Here is a 19,501-nt window from a genome sequence, read left to right as displayed (position 1 = left end):
TGACCAATCTTTCTTCTTTTACTTCACATATTATTTGTCCATTATGAAACTTTATTTTGGCATCTAATTGTCCCAAAAAATCTTGGCCCAATAGTGATTTTGGGGACTCGGGCAAATACAAAAGTCATGTATTTCCACTTGCTTTCCCAATTTATATTCTAACTGTTTTAGAAAATGAGCCTTTATAACCTCACCAGTTGCTCCCACAGTGTTGACAGCATTATTTCCCTCATGTTCCTACCTTTTGATTCAACACAGAATATGAAGCACCGGTATCAACTAAAAATTCCACTTCCTTATTCTGTGCCTAGCTTTATTTTAACCAGTGGATCCACTAGGGTAGATTCCCCAGTTTCCCATCATTCAGTATCAGCTTCAGTTATGAGCCCTGAATTTCCTGATTTCTGACAGTCTCTTTTCCAATGGCCCAGTTCCTTACAGTAGGCACATTGGTCCTTCCTAAGAGGGCCTCTGGACAAATTTTGCCAATTGCTTCTTTTCACAGGTGGGTTGTTCCCATGCTGCATCACTACAGCTATAGTATGCCCCATCTTTTTATGTTCTACCTCATCCCAGTTCCAAAATACCTTCCAGGACTCCTCAAGCAACCTTTCCAAATTCCTGACATCCAGTTCTTTCACTTTCTGAAACTTCTTTTGGATATTGAGGTAGACTGTTCCAAAAATAGTGATATTAATTGCTGTTTCCCCTCATCAGATGAGGGATCCATAGTGGTGTATTTTCTCATTGCTGCCCTAAGTTGGTCCAAAAACTCAGGTGTTTCCTCTGGCTTTTGTTTAACCTCATATAGGGTTGCATAATTTACTGATCTAGGAACCACATTAGCCAATCCATATCATACCCATTCCTGGTATTTCTTTAGAAGTTTATACTCTGTGCTATGGTTTGAGTCCCAGGTTGGTTTGACCAAGGGAAAATGCACATCCACCCCACCTTCCAGGGTGTCGGCATTGACATGGGACTGCACCTGGGTCAGTGCTACCTGGATGACCAGTTGTCTCTCTGTTTCTGCCAGCATGCTTAACATTACATCAGAGTCCCCCCAGTCTGGATCTAAATTTCTGATTATCAAATCATATCTTTTAACTACAGTCTCTAGGTTGTCCCGGTATCCTTTTATTACTCTTTCCATTAATCTAACTCTGAGGTAGTTTGCACCTTTCCTCTCTTCTTTGCTATCAGTAATCTGCTCTCCTAATCCTGCATACACAAAAAGCTTTATGTGCAGGCCTTGTCACTTAGACAGACACACAGGTATTACTTACCACCCTGCCCTCCAGCCTGCAAAGTAATTAGACGTGAAGCAGGGAACACAGAGGCAGGTTGGTATATAAGATGTCCTTAGCAAATATATACATATAAGATATTACAGAATTCCACTGAGTGAAACAACTATATATTTTTAAACCTTTACCTGTGTGTATGCCTATAAATATATTATATGAGGTGTTACCAGTATGACACTCGCCAAACTGCTCCTAGGACTGAGGGTAATGGAGTCCGGAAAAGTCTCACTTCAAGGGTGATCCACATAGTGGAGTCTGGAGCCAGCCATGCATCCCTGGGGCAGGTCTGGTCTGTCCAGAAGACTTCTCATGCAAGGAAGCTCTGGCAGAGAAGCTCATTTTGGGTGGGTAGCAAGTTACTTTTTATAACGTTTTGGTGTGGATACATAAGTGGGTGTATGACACCAGTTCCTAGAATAGTTGTTACTCACTCACTGTTTTCCTAGGTCAGTTTGCTATCGCAGTTTCTTTGCCCTGAACCCATCAAAGTTTTTCTTGTCTTGCTGACTGCTCCCCATCAAGGTGGTTTCTGGCTGAATTTATCAGGGACATTTCAGGGAGACAGGTTTCTTTGTCAGTATGTTTGCCATGTCACCTTTGTGGAAGCTCTGTCATACAGACAGTACTTGAAAGAATAAAGTGATTGTTTATTAATGAATGCACATAAATTACATCCAGGAGCGAGTGTATCACATGGCCACAGGGCCAGCATGCTCCCCTTTCCCATGTGACAGCTGAGGAGCCATTGTTGCACCTTTGTCCATCAATCCAGTAAGGCAGGATTGCTTCCCGCTCCTGCCCTTGACAAGGCGTGAAACTTTGGTAACTGTCAAACCCACCCCCTTGACACCAGTGATGCCAGAGGGTTAATGCATAACCTTAGATTTAATGTACAACCTTAGTATGTGTACAAACTTAGTATAATTATTAGATTGTAATCATGAAGTCCTTGTAGTAGTGTAATCATTAAGATAGTGATCAAGAAGACCTGGTATTGAATGGATAAGATTTACGATCTAACTTGAAAGGAATATCTAGGATGAAAGAAAAGAACTGATTGAATCTCATGGAAACCTAGCAGGTTTTGCCATGTAACATCGCAAGAGGACTAAGATGGCTGGGTCATGATGTATTTAGAAATCATTTTGGGCTGGTGGTTGCAAAAGCAGCCCTTTGACTCAATTCAGAAGAAACTATGGCATGTGCAAAAGAAGGAGAGGCTAATGTAAATGAATCCTGTGGAAGTTGCTTTGACTGATCCTTCAGTAACACCTTTTTTCCTTCAGGAACAGGATTCAGCTCCAGTATATGAGGGGAAAAGCCCTGATTTCACCTCTCTGTACTCTGTCTTACCTCTAGAATAAAGCCCCACAAGAAATTTGCACAGCTCTTGGCTCGCTCATTATCTTAGCAGTCTGATTTTTTGTGAGGTCACTACAACATATCAAATCCAGACCGTAGATGAGAGCACAGAGCTGAACTCTGGCTGGCATAGGGGAAGATGACAAACCTCACAGAAGGATTCACAGCCTAGTGTTTAGGGTTCGGGACTTACAGTTTATTATCTTAGAATTTAGACATTTCCATTTTTGTAAGTCATCAATCCTGAATCGAAGCTATAAACTTCAAATCTTGGAACCAGAATCGTTTTTGGGGATTTAGTTTATGGATGATGATAGATGTTAAACTCAGATGCCTGATCAGTACAATAGTAAACTATAAACCCTGACAAATACCGAGCCTCACAAAATAAACTACAGCCTGTGGATAAGCAACCCTCAGCTATGCACTCTTAAAAACAAACCATAAGTGAAAGGCTCTGAACCCTCAGCTTTAAGTAAGAAACCCTAAAGCATGTATGAGCAGGAAAACAGTAGAGAGACCCTGAAGAATTTTTGTCCATAGCTTTAAAAGCTTTCCTGAAGCAGAATAGGAAGACTTGCATGAGAATGTCCTTCCACTGAACCTACGTGCAAAACCATAAGCATTAATTCATCTGCATTAGGAACAATTAACATAATTTTTGGGGTCCTCTGAGCTCCACAGGCAAACATTCAGAGCCAGTGATATTTATTACCAGCAACCAGCCTTTCCCTAAGGAAAGCAAAACCTATTAAGAGAGAAGCATTTGTGACAATTAGTAATATTTCTTCTGCAGTCACTAACAACACTTATAAAACCTTTGCCTCTGGCCAGTAAATTCCACCCTAAAGACTAACCAGAAAATGCCTTGCAGAATGAAGGTAAAATACTGCATCTGGGGAAGTATTTTTTTTTATGATATAACCCAGTAAATTTTTTACTTTGCTTCAGTATCAAACCTCACCGTCTCCAGCTCCTTCCACCCAGCAGCACAAAGATTGTGAACAGTCTTCCCCATCCCTAACTGGAGCACAACGACCGTCTACCCATACAGCCCCCCTCACGGGACTTAACTGTACCCATGTTAGCCGGGGAATGAAAAAAACATCTACACAAAGTAGAGAAGCAGGCACTTCTTTACTGCAGCGCTGGGTGCTCGGTGGAATCTCCACAAATCAAGTACACCCATGCCAATTTCACCATTACATCTACACACACAAAAATTACAAGGTCATACACTTACAGTTACAATGAATAGTTAGTAATTTGCATATAATTATAATATCTGCTGTATCATCCTCTTCTGTTACCATGCCTGCACAGGGAAAACTTCTTCACCTGGGCAAGGGTCTTCCTGACTTGTGGGTGTGTTCTTAAGTACTATAATGAAAGCAGTTCACTTTTGAAACAAAAACCGTAAGTTTTATTGCCAAGTTGGATGGCTAGGTATTTACAACAGAACCCAGGTGCTCTGGTTACGGTCTAGATAATAAGGACCTCAAGTAACACAGCCTCCAATGACAAGTAGCTCAGCAACCCATACATCATTGGTTAATAAGTGCTAACAGAATGCTAACATAGAGGCTAACTTCTTAAAATCAAGATATTCATGTAGTTAACTGTTTCACAAACAAACACAAAATACAGAAAGATTCATTAAAACTTCAAGACAATCTGCAGTACCCAGGGTGCAAGCCTAAGCTTGTCCTCCATGGCTGGCCACATCCTTACAGAGCTCCCGGCTGCAACTGTCCTTCAACTGCCAGACTATGTCAGCATCTGCAAAAGACAAGAACAGTGACCAAGTGGCCAATCGACGGCACAGCTCTCCCAGAACTGTTTCCTACTCTGAGGCCTGTAGTGGCCTATGAAGGCACAGACTCCAGTTGTGGTGCAACAAGAGACACTTTATTGTACAGAGAAGCTCATATTTATATCTCTGAGCCCAGACACAAAGTCTAGCTGTATGTACCACCCGGCTCAGGGCAGAGACCATTCATGCAGTTACGTAGCTACCTATCACTACAAGCATGCAGACACCTATTTGCTACTAGATAACAATGTTTCTCTTTCTTACTCTCCTTCACAATACCCAGCTGTGCTCTCACCTCCGGCCAGACGATTCTCCATCCTCCTCTCACACATCTCTCTTCAGGCACTCTCTATCCTCTCACACAGCCTGTAATTGTTCTCACAGTTCAGATTGACTCTAAGCTGCTTTGGTCACATACACAGCTCCCTTTCATTACCAGGATGTCCCATAGCCCTCAATGGCCATCAGGCTCACTTGGGTACCCAGCAATTCCAGGCTTCGGTTGATGTTGGTACTGAGAGAACCAGCAGCACAGACTGACACTGCAATGCTAGAAGTGTTTCTCTTGGCACGGACATGCACACATGCAACGCAGAAAGGAGAAACGAGCGGTCTGCTCTCACCTGCCCGCCCTCTCACCTGCCAAGTGCAGGAGAAGGAAAAAAGCCGGGGAGCACCGGTGCTTGTGCTCCAGCGCTACCCCACCGCAGGCGTGCCTCTCGTCCCTGCAAGAGCCGGGAAGCCTGCCCACTCTCTTCCCCGCTCCCCTATCACCCCTGCTCCATGTACGCTTCTGCACCAAGCGGAGCCCCAGTCCTCCCTCCGTAGCGCGTGCCGGCTCCTGACTGCCACAGCACCGGCAGCTCAGACCTTCAGGCCGCTCAGAAAGCTGTCTGCAGCCAAGGCAGGATAAAAGCCACGGCCTCTGAAAACCCCCGACACCGGCGGGGCTGCGCTGACGGGAAGCTGGCCCTGGCCGGGACGACGGCAGCAGCAGGGCTTCGCTCCCCTCCTCCACGCCTGCCTCACAGACGGTGCTGCGCCCGCGCCGCTGCCGGCGCCGCGGACCCGCGGGCTCTAGGACCCGGCGGCCTGCGCCCTGCTCCGCCGCCGCGGGCCCCGGGCTGCGGAGGCGCCGTGCCGCAGCGGCGGGGCGAGAGAGGCGCGGCCCCGCGCGCCCGGCCGGCCCGCCTCAGCGGGGGAGCGCCGCGACCGAGAGGAGTGCGGGGGCGCCGCGGCAGGAGGGCGTCCCGATGCCCTTCTCAGGCGCGCCGGGCAGCTTCCCCGCCAGCTGCTGCTGGTGCCCGGCGCCGCTGAGAGTCCTCTGGTAACTACCGGGCTCGGGGGCGTCCGAGAGGAGCGGGCGCTCGGCCGGCGGGGTGGCGCTCGGAACCGCCACCGCTCCGGCAGCGCGGGCCGGGGCCGCTGCTGGGGCCGGGCGGCCCCTCCGCAGGGCTTTCTGAGGGGCAGCGAGGCTGGGGGGGCCGAAGCCGCCGGCCTGGGGGGGCCGCCGGGGCGCACGTTCTCCTCCCCCGTCGGCAGCGGCCGCCAGCGTGAGAAAACATAGTAAACCCTTCAGAGATTTGTCTTATATAAACCGACAACCAGAAAGGCTCTGAAGAACTCTTCCGAATGAGGCCTGGGTGAACCTCCAGCCCCTGATAAGGCTGCGTTTTCTTTTGTTGAGATCTGTGGTCGGTACCTGTGCAGTTGCACGCGTGTTTCTGTGTGTACAGGTAGGCGCGCAAATGTCTCAGAGGCGAAGGAAGTCTTGCCCACGGGAAAAGAAATTCTTGTCCTTTGACTTAAAAATCACACAAAGCTCTCCTAAGAACTGTACAGGTGAATTGTTTCATTTAGGAAATTCAGAATTTTTAAAAAAGCAAGACATTCTGTTGTTTTCTTCAAAGCTGATATCTTGGTTTTTTTTTTTTTCTTGATCCACTGCTTAGCTATTTCAAATATTTGAAATACTGAGAATAATTTTTATGAAAATGGATGGCTCAACCAGTTACCCACAAAAATAGCTGGAGTTCAGTCACTCCTTGACAAGTTGCCAGTGCATTTCAGAAGATAATTACTTTAGTTCTACCTATGCAATATCATTTCACCCTGCTTCCCAGAGAAATACAGTTTGATGGTCATGGTTATTTCTTTGTTACATATTTTGTGCATTAGCCTTCATAAAAATACTCATTGAAGTTTTATCCCTGCATTGGAGTTGCCCTTGGTTGTTGGTGGTTTTTTCCTAACAGCTAGCATTCTGGTTTGGGATTTATTGGGTTTACTGGAATTTGTTTGGATTTTCACCCCTCTTTGCATCAGCTGTGTCATTGCAAGAACTTTTCTTTCATTTCTAGTAAGGCCCAACTGTCATTCATATACTAAATTTTCCACTGCACACTGAGATTATCTGTCTGCTTGGTGTCAAATGCAATGCTAACTACACTTCAGGGAATGCTATTGTGGCACTTCTTGTTTCTTACTTTCTAAGTTAAGCCTTTATTTTAGTATTTCATCTGTGCACAAACTGTGCTGAGTGGTTTTCCCTCAGTATTCATTATAATGCTGTCTAGGTGCGTCTTGAATTCCTTAGTTTTTCATCTGGCAGTCAAGTCACCATGTTGAGCCCACTGTTTTAGTCACATAGTGTGAATGGAAGTCGTTCTGGCCTGGTGTCTTGACTTGAGAGCAGCATTCCACAGCAAATCTGACCTACCTGCTTGGCTGTCTTGGAACCAGCTAGTTTCTGCTACTTGCAGGCATACTGAATAGGTATACTTTCCAAGGAAAACACTCTGCAGATGGCTGAAATTATATTACACCTTTGCAATCCATTAAATGCTCAGTGCACAGCAGGGTTGTAAGAAGCAGCTCGGGATCTCTGCTTCTTATGAGCCCCTTACGGTCTTATGGTACTGTGGGTCATTCTGCAAATCTCTTTCTCTGAGCATGAATTATTTTCATACTTCCTCTGTGCCAATCATTGTAATTTTTAAAGTCTTCATGTTTTCACCAAGAAAAAATATATAAGTAGTTTAAGAGCTTGCATGAAGTACTTTATCTCTCATTCTGTATCGTGGTTTTGCAGGCAGGCTGGACTTGTGAAAGCCTTCAGAGATGGCAAGTAGGCTACACCAAATGTAGGATCTTAAACTTGCCCAGGCAGTGGCCAACTCAAGCCGCTTCAGGTCTGCACAGGTGCATTGAAAGCACAGTGTGAAGGAGAAGGGGAAAGCTTGAAAGTAGTAATGGTAGATAAAAGTTTGGCTGTGCACTAGAAATGTCTGTGGCTGCATGGAAGGTAATGCAGACCTCCTAGCTGAGATTCAACTGGTCTGATTTCTATTTAAGTCCCTAAATGGCTAAATACATTTGAAGGTCCAAACCCAGTGAGATGACAGAAAATGCTGGCCGTGTGGACTTAAGTAGAATTTGAACTATCTTACTCTAGTCCTGTACGTGTCCAGGGTTTTCTTGACTTTGTTACTATTATTGCAAACACTAAAAAAAAAAAAACAAACCAAACTTTACACTTCAAATTTTGTGGCTTACACTGCTTTTGGGAGCTTTGCTTCTAGGTTTATCTTTTTTTTTTTTTTTTTTTTTTTGTTTGTAGCTGTCCAATTGTAAAAAAGATGAGTGGTTTTGATTTTGTCTAAAAAAAGGAAATCAAACATATCTTCTCTTTTTGGATCATTGTATGCTATGTAAGTACTTGTACTGTGTGCTTCAGAAAAATGAGAGAGACATCACCAGTGGAGTTACAAAATGGTTTTGCTGTAAAGGGAAAGTTCATCCTTTTAAAGTGTCACTAAAAGTTACTTTGTGGTCTTTTGGGGAAGTCAAGATAAAATGGATTGATAAGACTTATTTTGAAATCTTAATTGTAGTGTTACTCATCAAGCTGAAACAGATCAGCTGTATTCTCATCTAAGAGTCTGCAATCATTTTCAAAGTATATTCCTTGTCTGCAAGATGCTGAGGATCTCATCTGTCCTCAAGTTTGTTGGAAAGTAAGCTTGTTTTACAGTGCCTTAACAAACGTAATGATGAAGAGTCCTTGTTTTAAGAGAAGAATAACCCTGTTTGAAATTGCTGATGATACGGATTTCACACATCTGGTGAATTGAGCTCTTCACCGGTCTTTGTATTGTCTAAACAACGTGGACTTGAATGACTCATGCTATTATGAAGGTGGAAGCAGTTTAAGGGAAACATAATTCAGGAAATTAAAGAATGTAGAGGTCTATTTTAATAGACCTTCAGGTTTATTACCATCCTGTATCTTTTCCAGCGAGTAACTTCTTTTTCTTAATATTCCCGTAAATCTCTTTCTCAGACTTTCTTCTTTATATTTAATAGGCTGTGAGCTTTCATGTCTGTCCCTTTCTTTAACTATTTTTCTCAGTTTCTCAGTATATGCTTATAAAATCCATTTTTATATATTATATTGGGTTTTTTTTCTTTTGGGGGAAGTATGGAATTGTCATAGAATCAGGGGCAATTACCAATAAAGCTAAGGCAGTTCTGCTATTTGTGTCTCTGCCAGCCTCTTACTGCAGAGGCATGCTGCATCCTGCAACAGAATACTAGAAATATATATGATTGCTAAAAGCTGCCAACGGGAATCCCAAATTTTAGCTAAACAGCATCCAAGCCGATGCATTTCCAGCATACCTCTTTACACACTTGTTTTCTTAGTTTGCTACTACCTCTTTTATTTCCATCTTTGTGTGCTTGTTGTTTGAGAAAATGGGAAAAGAATTGGTGACAGTGTGTTGTAAGGGAGGCAGTCCTTTGTGTAAAGAATATTGTGGGGTTTATTGTGTTGAAGATTTATTGCAGCATTGAAATTAGAGCATACTACAGAAATGCCTTTTTTTTTTTTTTAATGTAAACATTTGAAAAAAAACCCAAACCTTCAAGCTTTCATTTTTTGTGGTTCTTTTTCATGCAGAGGCTCTGTGCTTGCATTCTACCCTGGCTGGAATTTTAGCACACTGTTAGACTTCAGTACAGCGTATAAGACAGGCCCAGAACTTTCTCAGGCTCTCCCTGTCAGAAGGCATATTTAGAAAGAAATAGCCTGAGAAAAAGCTGCTGTTGCAAGGTATGTTTCTTTGCTGTTTGAAAGACTCATTGTGTTCTGAAAGCTGGTACCCTTCAGGGTGACCACAGAGCATTAGGTTTGAGTGAGTGCATGTGTTCATAGAAACTCTTTTATACCTAGTGCACAGAAGGGAAGAGGAATGGGGTAAGTGGCAATTGCATTAAAGTGGAAATTAAGTATTTGTGGAGTACTTTTTTTTTCTGTTTCATTCTTCCATTCCATGGATGTAGCTTCTTTTGAAGGAACCAAAGAAATGAAGCCTCATTTTTGGCAATCTTGTAAAGCAGTCCAGATATTTAGAAAGAAGGAAAGTTGTGGTTGTTGCAAATTACTGAGTAGGCCTTATTGTTGGTGTTTCTTTCAATAAATATTTTTGTTTCTTTAGTATAGAAGTTCCTTTTAAGTTATTTTATTGGGCATGCTTATTTACGTTTGTTAAGGTATTGCTTGACATATAAGTGGTCAGCTTTGAGTTTACAGTGTTATTAGTTGAAATGCACTTTCAAGTGGCACATGGCTGGATTTGTGTTCAGACATTTAAGTTATGATGTAATGGGCCCTATACAGGTGGTCTGCAAACAGATAAAATATTCTTTACAGTGTGTTATTTTACTGGGCTAAAATAAGTTATTTCCATTGATTCCCAAAACTGGAAGATCTTTTCCATGCATGGGTCCTTCAAAACTGCTAACAGTATTGAGTGATACAGTTAACTAGTACAAAGCACTGTTTGCAGTAATTAACCAGTTACCTTCTTGGAGTTTCTTGCCTGTAGACATAGGGTATTTTAGATTTATTTTTAAAAAACAGAGGTGTCATTACTAAGGTGCAGATTCCTATCTCCTGTCAGCTTTGAGGTTTTGTCAGGGGGCAGACTGTACAGGACTGGCTCATGTCCATACATTTAACACTGTGTGAAAGCACAGTAATAGTTAATGAAGATTACTCAAAAAATTGTTAAATGTTTAAGTTTGATGGCATCATTTCTAGCTGAATGAACTATGAAATGCTGCATTTATCTGTATGAGGAAAAAGGCACTGTGCAGGAGAAAGCACAAAGAGAGATTACTCCCAGAGCGCCCCATGCGTGGAATTCTTACACTTCTCTAGGAGTAACAGCCAGTTGTCAGTGGGAGGATGGGTACAATTTTTTTATTTGGACCTGAGGCACCATCTGCCAAACTGAGCAGCTGTGGGACATGTAACTTTTAGGAGGACCTATGTGATGATGTGAGGTTTGGAAAAATAGTATGCTGGGTTCTAAATGCATTTTATCCCTTTTATTATGCTTGCACTTTGCTAAAATCAATCATTAAACTCACAATCAAACTGCATCCTGTTAATTCCCTGGTTAACCAAAAAAAGTCTCTCCCTACCATTTTTTAAATACTTTTTCCCTCCTGTTTTTAACCCCAAGTAACTTTACTGAGCAGCTGATAGTGTGACTCCTCAAACACAATGGCAAAATTGACAGCAAAGAGTGGTGCTGTGACATAGAAGGTGAAGCTAACTGCTGGATGGTGCAGACTTACTCAGAATTGCTGCCAGGGGCTCCGTTGTGAGGCTATCTAGCCCGGGTGTCAGTGTGTTGGAAACTTTGCTGATGGAGGATCCAAATGGGTCTTCAGTCTTAGTAAGCTTTAGCATTCTATGTTGTCTGAACTCTTTAATGTAAAGCTAATGCTTGACAGAATTCATCAGCAGTACATCACTAGCTTGAGTCCAGCCTGGATCAGCATTAATTAAAAGGTGCTCTTTGGTGTCTTCTACTACGTAATGGGTGTCCTTTGCCCTCTTGTGTTACTCTTCATTTTCTAGTGGCTGATAGAATAAGCAGAGAGACCCAGAATGATATGAAATCTGGAAATTGAACAGTCTTTTAACACTAGGGAAGCTTTTCATTAAGTTCAAACCTCAGAGTTTTAGCGTGTTAGCTGAAGTTACTATTTTGTAATAACTGTTGTAAAGAAGGATGAAGGTATACAAATCACATCATGTAGTAACTAATTAGTTTACTACATGGATGGATGCAGTATTTAATAATGCACAGTAATGCAGTGCAGTTCATTACAAAACATACAATCAATTGAAATTACTGAAGAAATTTGTCTGAACAGAAGAGTCATGCAAGTTAAGATTACCTAAGATACAGGTTGTTACTCTAGCAAAATACTGGTTCATCTTTAGTTGTAATAGTTGATTGCCATATTGGTTTCAAGTCCCACTGAAAAGTTGTAAAGTTCTCATGCAGGCAAACCACTTGCGGTCACCTTGCTATGCTTTGATTCCTGACGCCGGGGTTCCAACCTCACTCCAGGGTTTCTGTCACACGGCGAGCACAGACTATGTTTACCTCCTGAAAAGGTAGAGAACAGTAGTGTCTGTCTGCATAAAAGGAGAAAACGGAGGGAAGAGCTTCACACACTTGAAAGCGCCGCTGTTCTGTTATGCATTAGACTGTAAAAAGTCACGAAGGTGCAGATCGTTCGAGACAGTAGCGCTGCAGTGAGCGGTGCCGGCTCGCAAGCCAGAGACGGCCGCGTCCTGACTCTTCGGCTTTGTTGAAGCCACGATACCGAACTAAGCTGTCGTGCCTTCCCCGTGAGGCTTCCCGCTGCTGGCTCGTTGCGACCGAAGGTGACGGAGGCCGTCAGTCAGCGAGCCGGCTGCGCTGCTGAAGGGGCTGCGCCGCCGTCCCGCGCCTTACCTGACGCAGCAGCGGTAGCGCCGGGCCCGACCTCCCGAGCGCCGCCGGGGCCGCAGGTGAGTGCGGGGACGGCGAAGGCCTGCGCTGCCGCGGAGCAGCAGCCGGCTCCGGGCCCAGGACTCCAGGGCAGCCCGCTTCCCCCGCCCTCCGCCGCTCGCCCGTGGCGCTCGCTGCGCGGGCGGGCAGTTGGCGCTGCGCGGCCGGGGCGCCGCGCGCAGGCCGGGACTACAGCTCCCGGCGGGCCCTGGCGGCGGCCGGCGCGGCGCCTGAGTGGCTGGCGGGCCGGGGCGGGCGCGGCGGCCCTGCGCCGGGGCAGCGGGATGTGCGCGGAGCTCCCGCCGCCTCTCCCGCGCGGGACGGAGCCGCGGGAGCGACGCCGGGGCGACGAGGCCTCCGGCCGGCCGGCCGCCCGCATGGAGCTGAGCGGCGCGGAGGCGGCTTCCACCCGCTTCCTCGGCCTCACTCAGCGGTACCGGCGCCGGGGAGGCGGGGGCCGAGCTCGGGCGGGGCGCGATGCGGCGCGGGCCCGCGCTGCCGATGGCGGGGAGGCGGTGCCGCGCCTCCGCGGGGGGCGGGTCGGGGGGGCCGCGGGGCGGCGGGACACCGGGGCCGCGGGGGCTGCGGGCGGCGGCGCATCCGGGTTCGGGCTCGCGGTTTGGGCAGCGTTGGGCAGGCGCGGCTGAGCAGCGATGCAGCTCCCCGGAGCGCCCGCCCCGCGGCGGGGAGAGGTCATCGGCGGGGGGCAGCGCGGGGCGCGCAGGCTGCGCCGCGGCGCTCGCACAGGTGCAATCTGCAAACTCACCCCGCCCCGCGCCGCCGTGCCCCCGTCAGACTCCCGATAGGCAAAACTTGTGGTTTGACACCAGGGTCCTAAAAGCACATGCCTACGTGTAGCGCAGCAGTGTGTTTAAACTTGCGCTGTTAGACTTTCGGGACTGTTCCAATGTGGCAGTAGGTTCCGCTGAAGTGGGAGGAAGCTGTCCGCTCTCCTCTTCCTCATGGCTGCGCCTTTACACCGCCCAGCAGATGGGAGAGGGAGGCGCGGTGTGCGCCGGGCGCTGCACGGGTGTGTGTAAGCTGCTCTTTTTTTCAGATGGATAAAGGCTCGTCTGTATTAAAACACTTTGCAGTATAAATACATTTTAAATTGTCAGGTCAAACTGATCTGAGCCACTGGTAAGCTAACGGAAATACTTCAGTGCTGGCAGTTCTTCTTAATAGGATATAAACTATTTTAAAACTGCCATAACTGCAGCCGCACTGTTTTTCTGATGTCAGTCAGGTCAGGACTGAGGAAGGATGTAATCCAATGAAGAAAATTAGTAAGACAATCTAATATTAATGGCAGCATAATTTAAAAATTAGATTATGTGGTATGTCAGTGAGTTGACGAGTACAAATTTTAGTAGTAAGTGAGAACGTAGAGCCAAAGATGCACGCAGGCTGGCGTTCGCTGGGCAATATGTGCATCTATGCAAATGGGCTGATAATGTAAATCTCACCTATGCTTTAATTGAGGCTAAGATGCTTAAATTTCATAAGGTGGTCTGTTGTATATGTTGGTGTGACATTCTGCTTTAAGTACTTTATACAAAGCATGTGACAAGTATGATATGAAGTAGAAATGAGATACGAGGTTATTAGGTTGAGAAGAAGCAGAGATTAGCTATTGGGTTTAATTCTCATTTTTAAAGGGACTGTTACTGTGTTTGAAAGTTAGGTATGTTTTAAGTACTTTGAGTTGGGATGCAAATGGATAAAAATTAATATTAAAACGCTAGTTTTAATTGGTGTTTTCCTTGGATATACTCCTGTTTTTTGATTAACAAGGGTGGTGTCAGAGAAATGCTTTTGGTACCAAAGGGTGTGGTTTGTGGTGAGACAATGTGTTTCTGCAAATTATTGGAATATAGTTTGTGGAGCAGTAGGTGTATGACTGTTTCAGGCACAGAAGCTGTTCTTTATGCTTTTCCTGGGCTTTGTGTTTTCCATCTATATCCAGTGATGTAAGAAAATAGACTTATGTCTCCCATTAAATGTGTTCTCTCTTGGTCTTCTCCTCTGCATTATCTGATGAATGTACCCTGTTTTGCTGCATCTGTGAATCTCTGTACCCTTAGTAGGGCTAGATATTGGGTATTTGGTTTGGAATGGAGCCCTGTGGGTTCGCCTTAGAAAGCATGCATGGTTATCATGTCTGTCTTTTTCACCTGTGTTGCAATAGGGGCCTGTGACCATGGGTTTGCACTGGAGGCTGGCCACAGTACTGCAGTAACTCTTCTTCTCAAGACCTGATCAAGAGTGATGCAGAGCCTTTGCCAGTTTCCTTGAAGAATGTGACAGTGCCATCTTCTTTTTGTTTTATGTATACTGCTGTTGGCTACTGTCTGCATGCTTATCATTTTGTCTATCATGCAATGACAGAACTCTGAAACAGCCCTGCTGTCATTCTGTGGCCCACAAAGCTGATTAAATGTGAAATGTTGGAATATGTTGGAGTGCCTCCTAAAGGCAGCTGGTTTATGGCTTATCGTTACGGAAATGCTCAACAAAAGAAAAAAAAGTATCTAATAACTGTACTGGGATTGTTTAGAGAGAAAGTGGTTTTTTTTGAGAATCTGGAATAGAGGATATATTCATGTGATAGAGAATAGCTTTGTAGGCCTCACAACAGTTGTGAAGAGCTTTCTATTTGCAAGTGCAGGTAAAGCATAAATTCTTGGATCAGATGGTCTACTTCCACATCCTCTCTCTCGTAGACATCAGGGAGTCTTTATGCTGAACCTTTCTTTCAGTTAATCTTCCTCCAGAATTTTGCTAGAAGCAATGTTGGGTACATCTGACAGTGTGGAGGACAATCATCTTCTCCATGTTGAGGAAAAATAAGATTTGAATGGTAGAACCAAACTTAACTCTACATCTCACATTGTCTTTTGTTTTGCTGTGACTCTCTGGTTGGGAAATGTTACTGCAGTAGTCATTGTTGGGATATCTTAATGATCTTAACCTTAGTCAAGATCAGACCAGTGTATCTGGTCTGCTCTTAATTCTGCCACCATCTTTTGGACATTACTTTCCAGGCTCTTTACCTGGTCTGCCAGGCATATACCTTAATAGGCATTTTGAGGTTTTGTGTTTCTAAATAAATGGCTTTCATGTCATGTCCTCCTTTAACTCCGTAACTTACATTAGTGCATTTGTGTGTTGTATGCCTATATCCATTTTTCAGCTATACAGTCTTTGGGTTTGAATACTTTTTTAATGTGTTTTTTTTTAAGCTTTTTGTTAACTACTGACTTTATCTCTGCAGCATTAATGTGCTCAGATCTCAGCATGCTTTTCCTGACAGTTTGACTTTCACTCAGCTGGAATATCACCAAATTAAGGTATAGGACTTATACACACTTAGTTTGTGTGTATGCAGATAGTTCTAAAATGCCTTCGTAACTCCCTGGGTTTTTCACGCAGGTAATTCATGAGATGGCATTTTCCTCTAGTGTCGTGCTTTTTGCACTTAGCTTTGCCACAAGGCAGAAAGTAGTTCAGTTTTATAAACCTCAGCTTGTTTTTTCTCCTGCTTTGGAGACCTGTGGCATGACTGATGAAAGTCTCTAAAAATTATACAGAGATGGTTCCATTCAAAGCACAGTAGGCCAGATGGTCTTCGTGGTGACTTTCTAATATGTATTATATTTGTGTTTGGGGTTGTCCAGATGTTGGACACACAAAACAGTGACCTGGTTTTCCCAAGACTTTAAAAGATTTGTTGTGCTAGTGACTGTTGCTGGATTTTTTTTTTTTTTTTTACCCATTCCTTGAATTGTCATCTTACGTATATTTCTTCATTTGATCAAAGACTGAATTTCAGAGCTCAGTGACAGCAAAATCTCTCTTGACTCCTGTTTCCATAACATTCTGCCACCAATACTGACGGTGACAAGTGTTCATTGATCGGAATTGCTATTACAGTGGTTTCTAAGGCAACACCTTAGCCACAAAACTGAATTTTGTAGAACAAAAGTAGCATGCAAAGAAAATGCTAGCACTACCACAATTGCCTGATTTTTCTGTGAAAGAAAAAAAAACAACCAAAACCGCACTGCCTTAAAATATATTGCAAATGAGGCATTCCATTTGTTGCATGGAGGATCTGCCAAATTTCATGTCAGGAACTCTAAAAATGGCATTTGATGCATTATTACTTTTTAGGTTTTATCTGAACTTTCCAAATTCTCTCCAAGATTTGTGAAGAGGCAAAGGATCGCTCTCAGCCCATACAGAACTAACGTTGGGAACTCTTTTGTTCTATCTGGAAAGGAAAAGAAAATCTGATGTATTTATTTTCTTTGTATAGATGCTAATCTTGAAACGCTTTCTTACGCAGTCTTAACTACAGGAAAGAACTTGTTAGCCCGATTGATGTGTGTTTCCTTCTGAAAGGAGAGATGAGAACTCATGAATAGTAGCTTCAAAATTTTTCTTTCCCGCAAACATATTGAAGTAAAGTTTTGTGGTTGGTAGTTTGTTTGAGTTTTTTTTATACTTCAGATGATGGAAAGATGGAAGAAAGTGATGCATTTGTAATGAAATGTAAACTTTGTGTGATTTCCTTTTAAAATGTAGGAGTAGAGTGAAAAGAGGCTGTCCAAATAAACTTTGAATGAAGATGTCAATTATTGGTATGAAACCACAAAAAGTAGAAGGTAACTGTAACAGAAGTTACCTGCATTCAGTCTTTTCGCTGCTCTGGGCCATCTTCTCTGTTGCAGGCTCAGAAGGAGCTTTAAGTGTTGAGGTGTGTTACAGCTTCTGTGCAGCAGTGCAGCAGCGTTGCAGGGCAGGGTTCACTCAAAGGTCCAACAGCACTAGTGGTAGGTGTAGAAAAGTAATAGACGTGAAGTCCTTGTGGTGTGTGATTGCTTAAGATTTGAACCTGCTTCTGGATGCTCAGACTTCCTGACTTTCTTGCTCTGAAAATCCTCAGTGTCACAAATGTGAAAAGATAAAGATGTACTGCTGCAGACTTTGAAAGTGCCATCTTTGGGCCATGCTTTTTTCAGGTAGCAACTTGAAGTAGCTTTCCTTACTCACTGGAGCGGATTCTTATTGTGGCTCGTTTGTAATTTAAATATGTCTTAATTTTTTAATACTGTTTCTCTTATCATTTTGTTTCCATCTGCTTTCTGGCCTGCTGTGGGGGGAAAAGGAGGAGTTGTTACTCTCAATTAGACTGCAAGCTGTTTGCATTGCAGGCTTTAACATTTATTTTTTTGATATCAGTAAGTACAGTAAGGCTCTGAAATTCTTATGTCTACAAACAGCTCATCATAAGTAATATCAAATTGTAGCTGCTTTGATGACAAGGGCTGTTAGATCAGGACCCAAGCCCAGTTTCTTCTTGTATCACAGACTTTTTCCATCTCTGCTGTGCAGGTTCCTGATACAGGAACTTATTTTTTTCCTGAAAGATATTTCATGCCGATTCTCAGGAAGGTTAAGATTAATAACTGTCCCCAGTCAAACATATGTTTGTCATACAGGCGACCACAAGCTGAAAGCTTAAATCATTGTATTTGTGTTCAGGTTATAATACTTCTGAGTGGTTGTTTAGGAGTTTGTAAACTTTCTTCTGATGTAGATCAGGCTCAGTTCCTGTAGGCGGTTTTCCTCAAGTCACTTCTGTTACTGCTGATGTGGCATGTACGCGTGTGCCCCCATAGATGTCAACACAGACTGTGGCTTCACTGCCTTCAGGGGTCAAACTGGCTGTGTTACAGTCTTTTAAGCTTAGGAAGCAGTGCAGGTATGTTTGTGCGACAAGGGGTCTGTCTGAAAGGCAGCTGACTGAGAAAGTACAGGGTATGCGTTACCAGAAGCAAAAGTGTCATATGAAGGTTTTATTCATGTGAAGTTAGAAAGGCAGCTCTGCTGTTGCAGCAACTAACATTCCTGCTTCAGTGTGGGTCATTTAAAATTACTGTTGTCATGTTCTTATTCTTCCTGCATGATTTACATACTGGAAGCAAATACTAGAATTATTTTGGTGAGTTTTAAAGTTCTGTTAGATATGGCTGGTTTGTATTGCTTCTCCTTGGGTAAAGATGTGGAATCCAACTGAACAGAACTCAGAAATATGAATTGCATTTAAGAAATTTTAAGTACTTATAAACACAGATCCAAATAGAAAAGCTGTCTAAGAGTTAAAATGTTTTGGAGTCTGGTGTTGCAGTATCTCATACAGTCAAGAAGCACATAGGAGGATGTTGCACTAAAATTTAGATATTTTATTTATCAATATAACATTGCAATTTACAGTACTGATAATTCTCAGAAAAATCAGTCTCTTACTGCTGGAGAGTTTATTGTTGTCTTGTTTGGTTTTCCATTAAAATTAAATTACTATATTTTCATTACTGTTGACTGAAGGGTGAACTGTAAGTTTGGAATATGATGGAGGGATTGAGCTGCTAGCCCTGGTACAGACTGGGTAATCAAGGTTTATGTTAAATTTGCATCTAAATCTTTATTTAGCTTGTGTTTGTAACACATATATCCCCATTACAAAGGCAGGAGGCTTAGTGTTTATAGTTAGGAAAGGTGTTTGCTATCCGTTTTAGCCTCGTGAAGCTGGGAGTGGTGTGCTTAATGTGATATGATGGCATGAGACTGTATGTGATAATGCACATAGATTTTGAACTTTGCATGCCGGGATTACTTTTGCTTGCTTGGTAATTTTATCTTTGTTAAGGTTATTGGGAGGAAAATCTATGAAATGCTGTTCTTTCCTTACGCTTTCAATTAAAGTAATTGTTTGGTTTCTCTTTGGGCATAGGCTAAAAAATGACTGAAAAAATACAGTAGCAACTTACTAAGTGTGAGTTGAGAATAGTGCAGATGTCCTGTTTGAGGCATTAAGTTTACTGTAGGTTTTTCTTCCCATAGATTAAAAGCAGATTTCAAACATGTTTATAAACCACCACCCACTTTGGATCTCTGATCACATCATGACTAAATATTTAATTTAATCATAGCTTTTGCTTCTGTTCAGGACACAGACATTTATTTTCCTTTGAGGGTAATATGAAAGCCAGACTGCAATGGCTGCTAGAGATTGTGTATATTTTAAGAAGGGTTCCCTGCAGTAATGGGTTTATACACTGCAAACCTTGTTCAGCAGGAGTGGTGTATGGTAATGGCAA

At 43.5% G+C, this 19,501-nt stretch overlaps 1 protein-coding gene and 1 long non-coding RNA gene across 7 annotated transcripts in view; one reads left to right on the top strand and one right to left on the bottom strand.

The window, feature by feature from the left end:
• Window positions 1-4,122: 4,122 nt before the first annotated feature.
• Window positions 4,123-11,822, bottom strand: LOC121093448. The gene is made up of 3 exons (XR_005829577.1): window positions 11,737-11,822; window positions 11,128-11,416; window positions 4,123-4,448 (listed from the first exon to the last, which is right to left on the bottom strand). It is a non-coding gene; the product is annotated as an uncharacterized LOC121093448 (long non-coding RNA).
• Window positions 11,823-12,519: 697 nt separating this feature from the next.
• The window catches only part of GARNL3 (GTPase activating Rap/RanGAP domain like 3), a 50,062-nt gene continuing 43,080 nt past the window's right edge, over window positions 12,520-19,501 (top strand). For all 6 annotated transcript variants that reach the window (XM_040605723.1, XM_040605720.1, XM_040605719.1 and 3 more), the window contains exon 1: window positions 12,520-12,771. In XM_040605723.1, coding sequence (XP_040461657.1) covers window positions 12,623-12,771 — 149 coding nt within the window. In that variant the 5' untranslated portion in view covers window positions 12,520-12,622. The remainder of the gene's footprint in view (window positions 12,772-19,501) is intronic.

The sequence above is a fragment of the Falco naumanni genome, chromosome 9, assembly GCF_017639655.2.
Source record: "Falco naumanni isolate bFalNau1 chromosome 9, bFalNau1.pat, whole genome shotgun sequence".
NCBI lineage: Eukaryota > Metazoa > Chordata > Aves > Falconiformes > Falconidae > Falco > Falco naumanni.
Note: the sequence above shows the minus strand (reverse complement) of the source record. Positions and strands in the feature narration are given on the sequence as shown.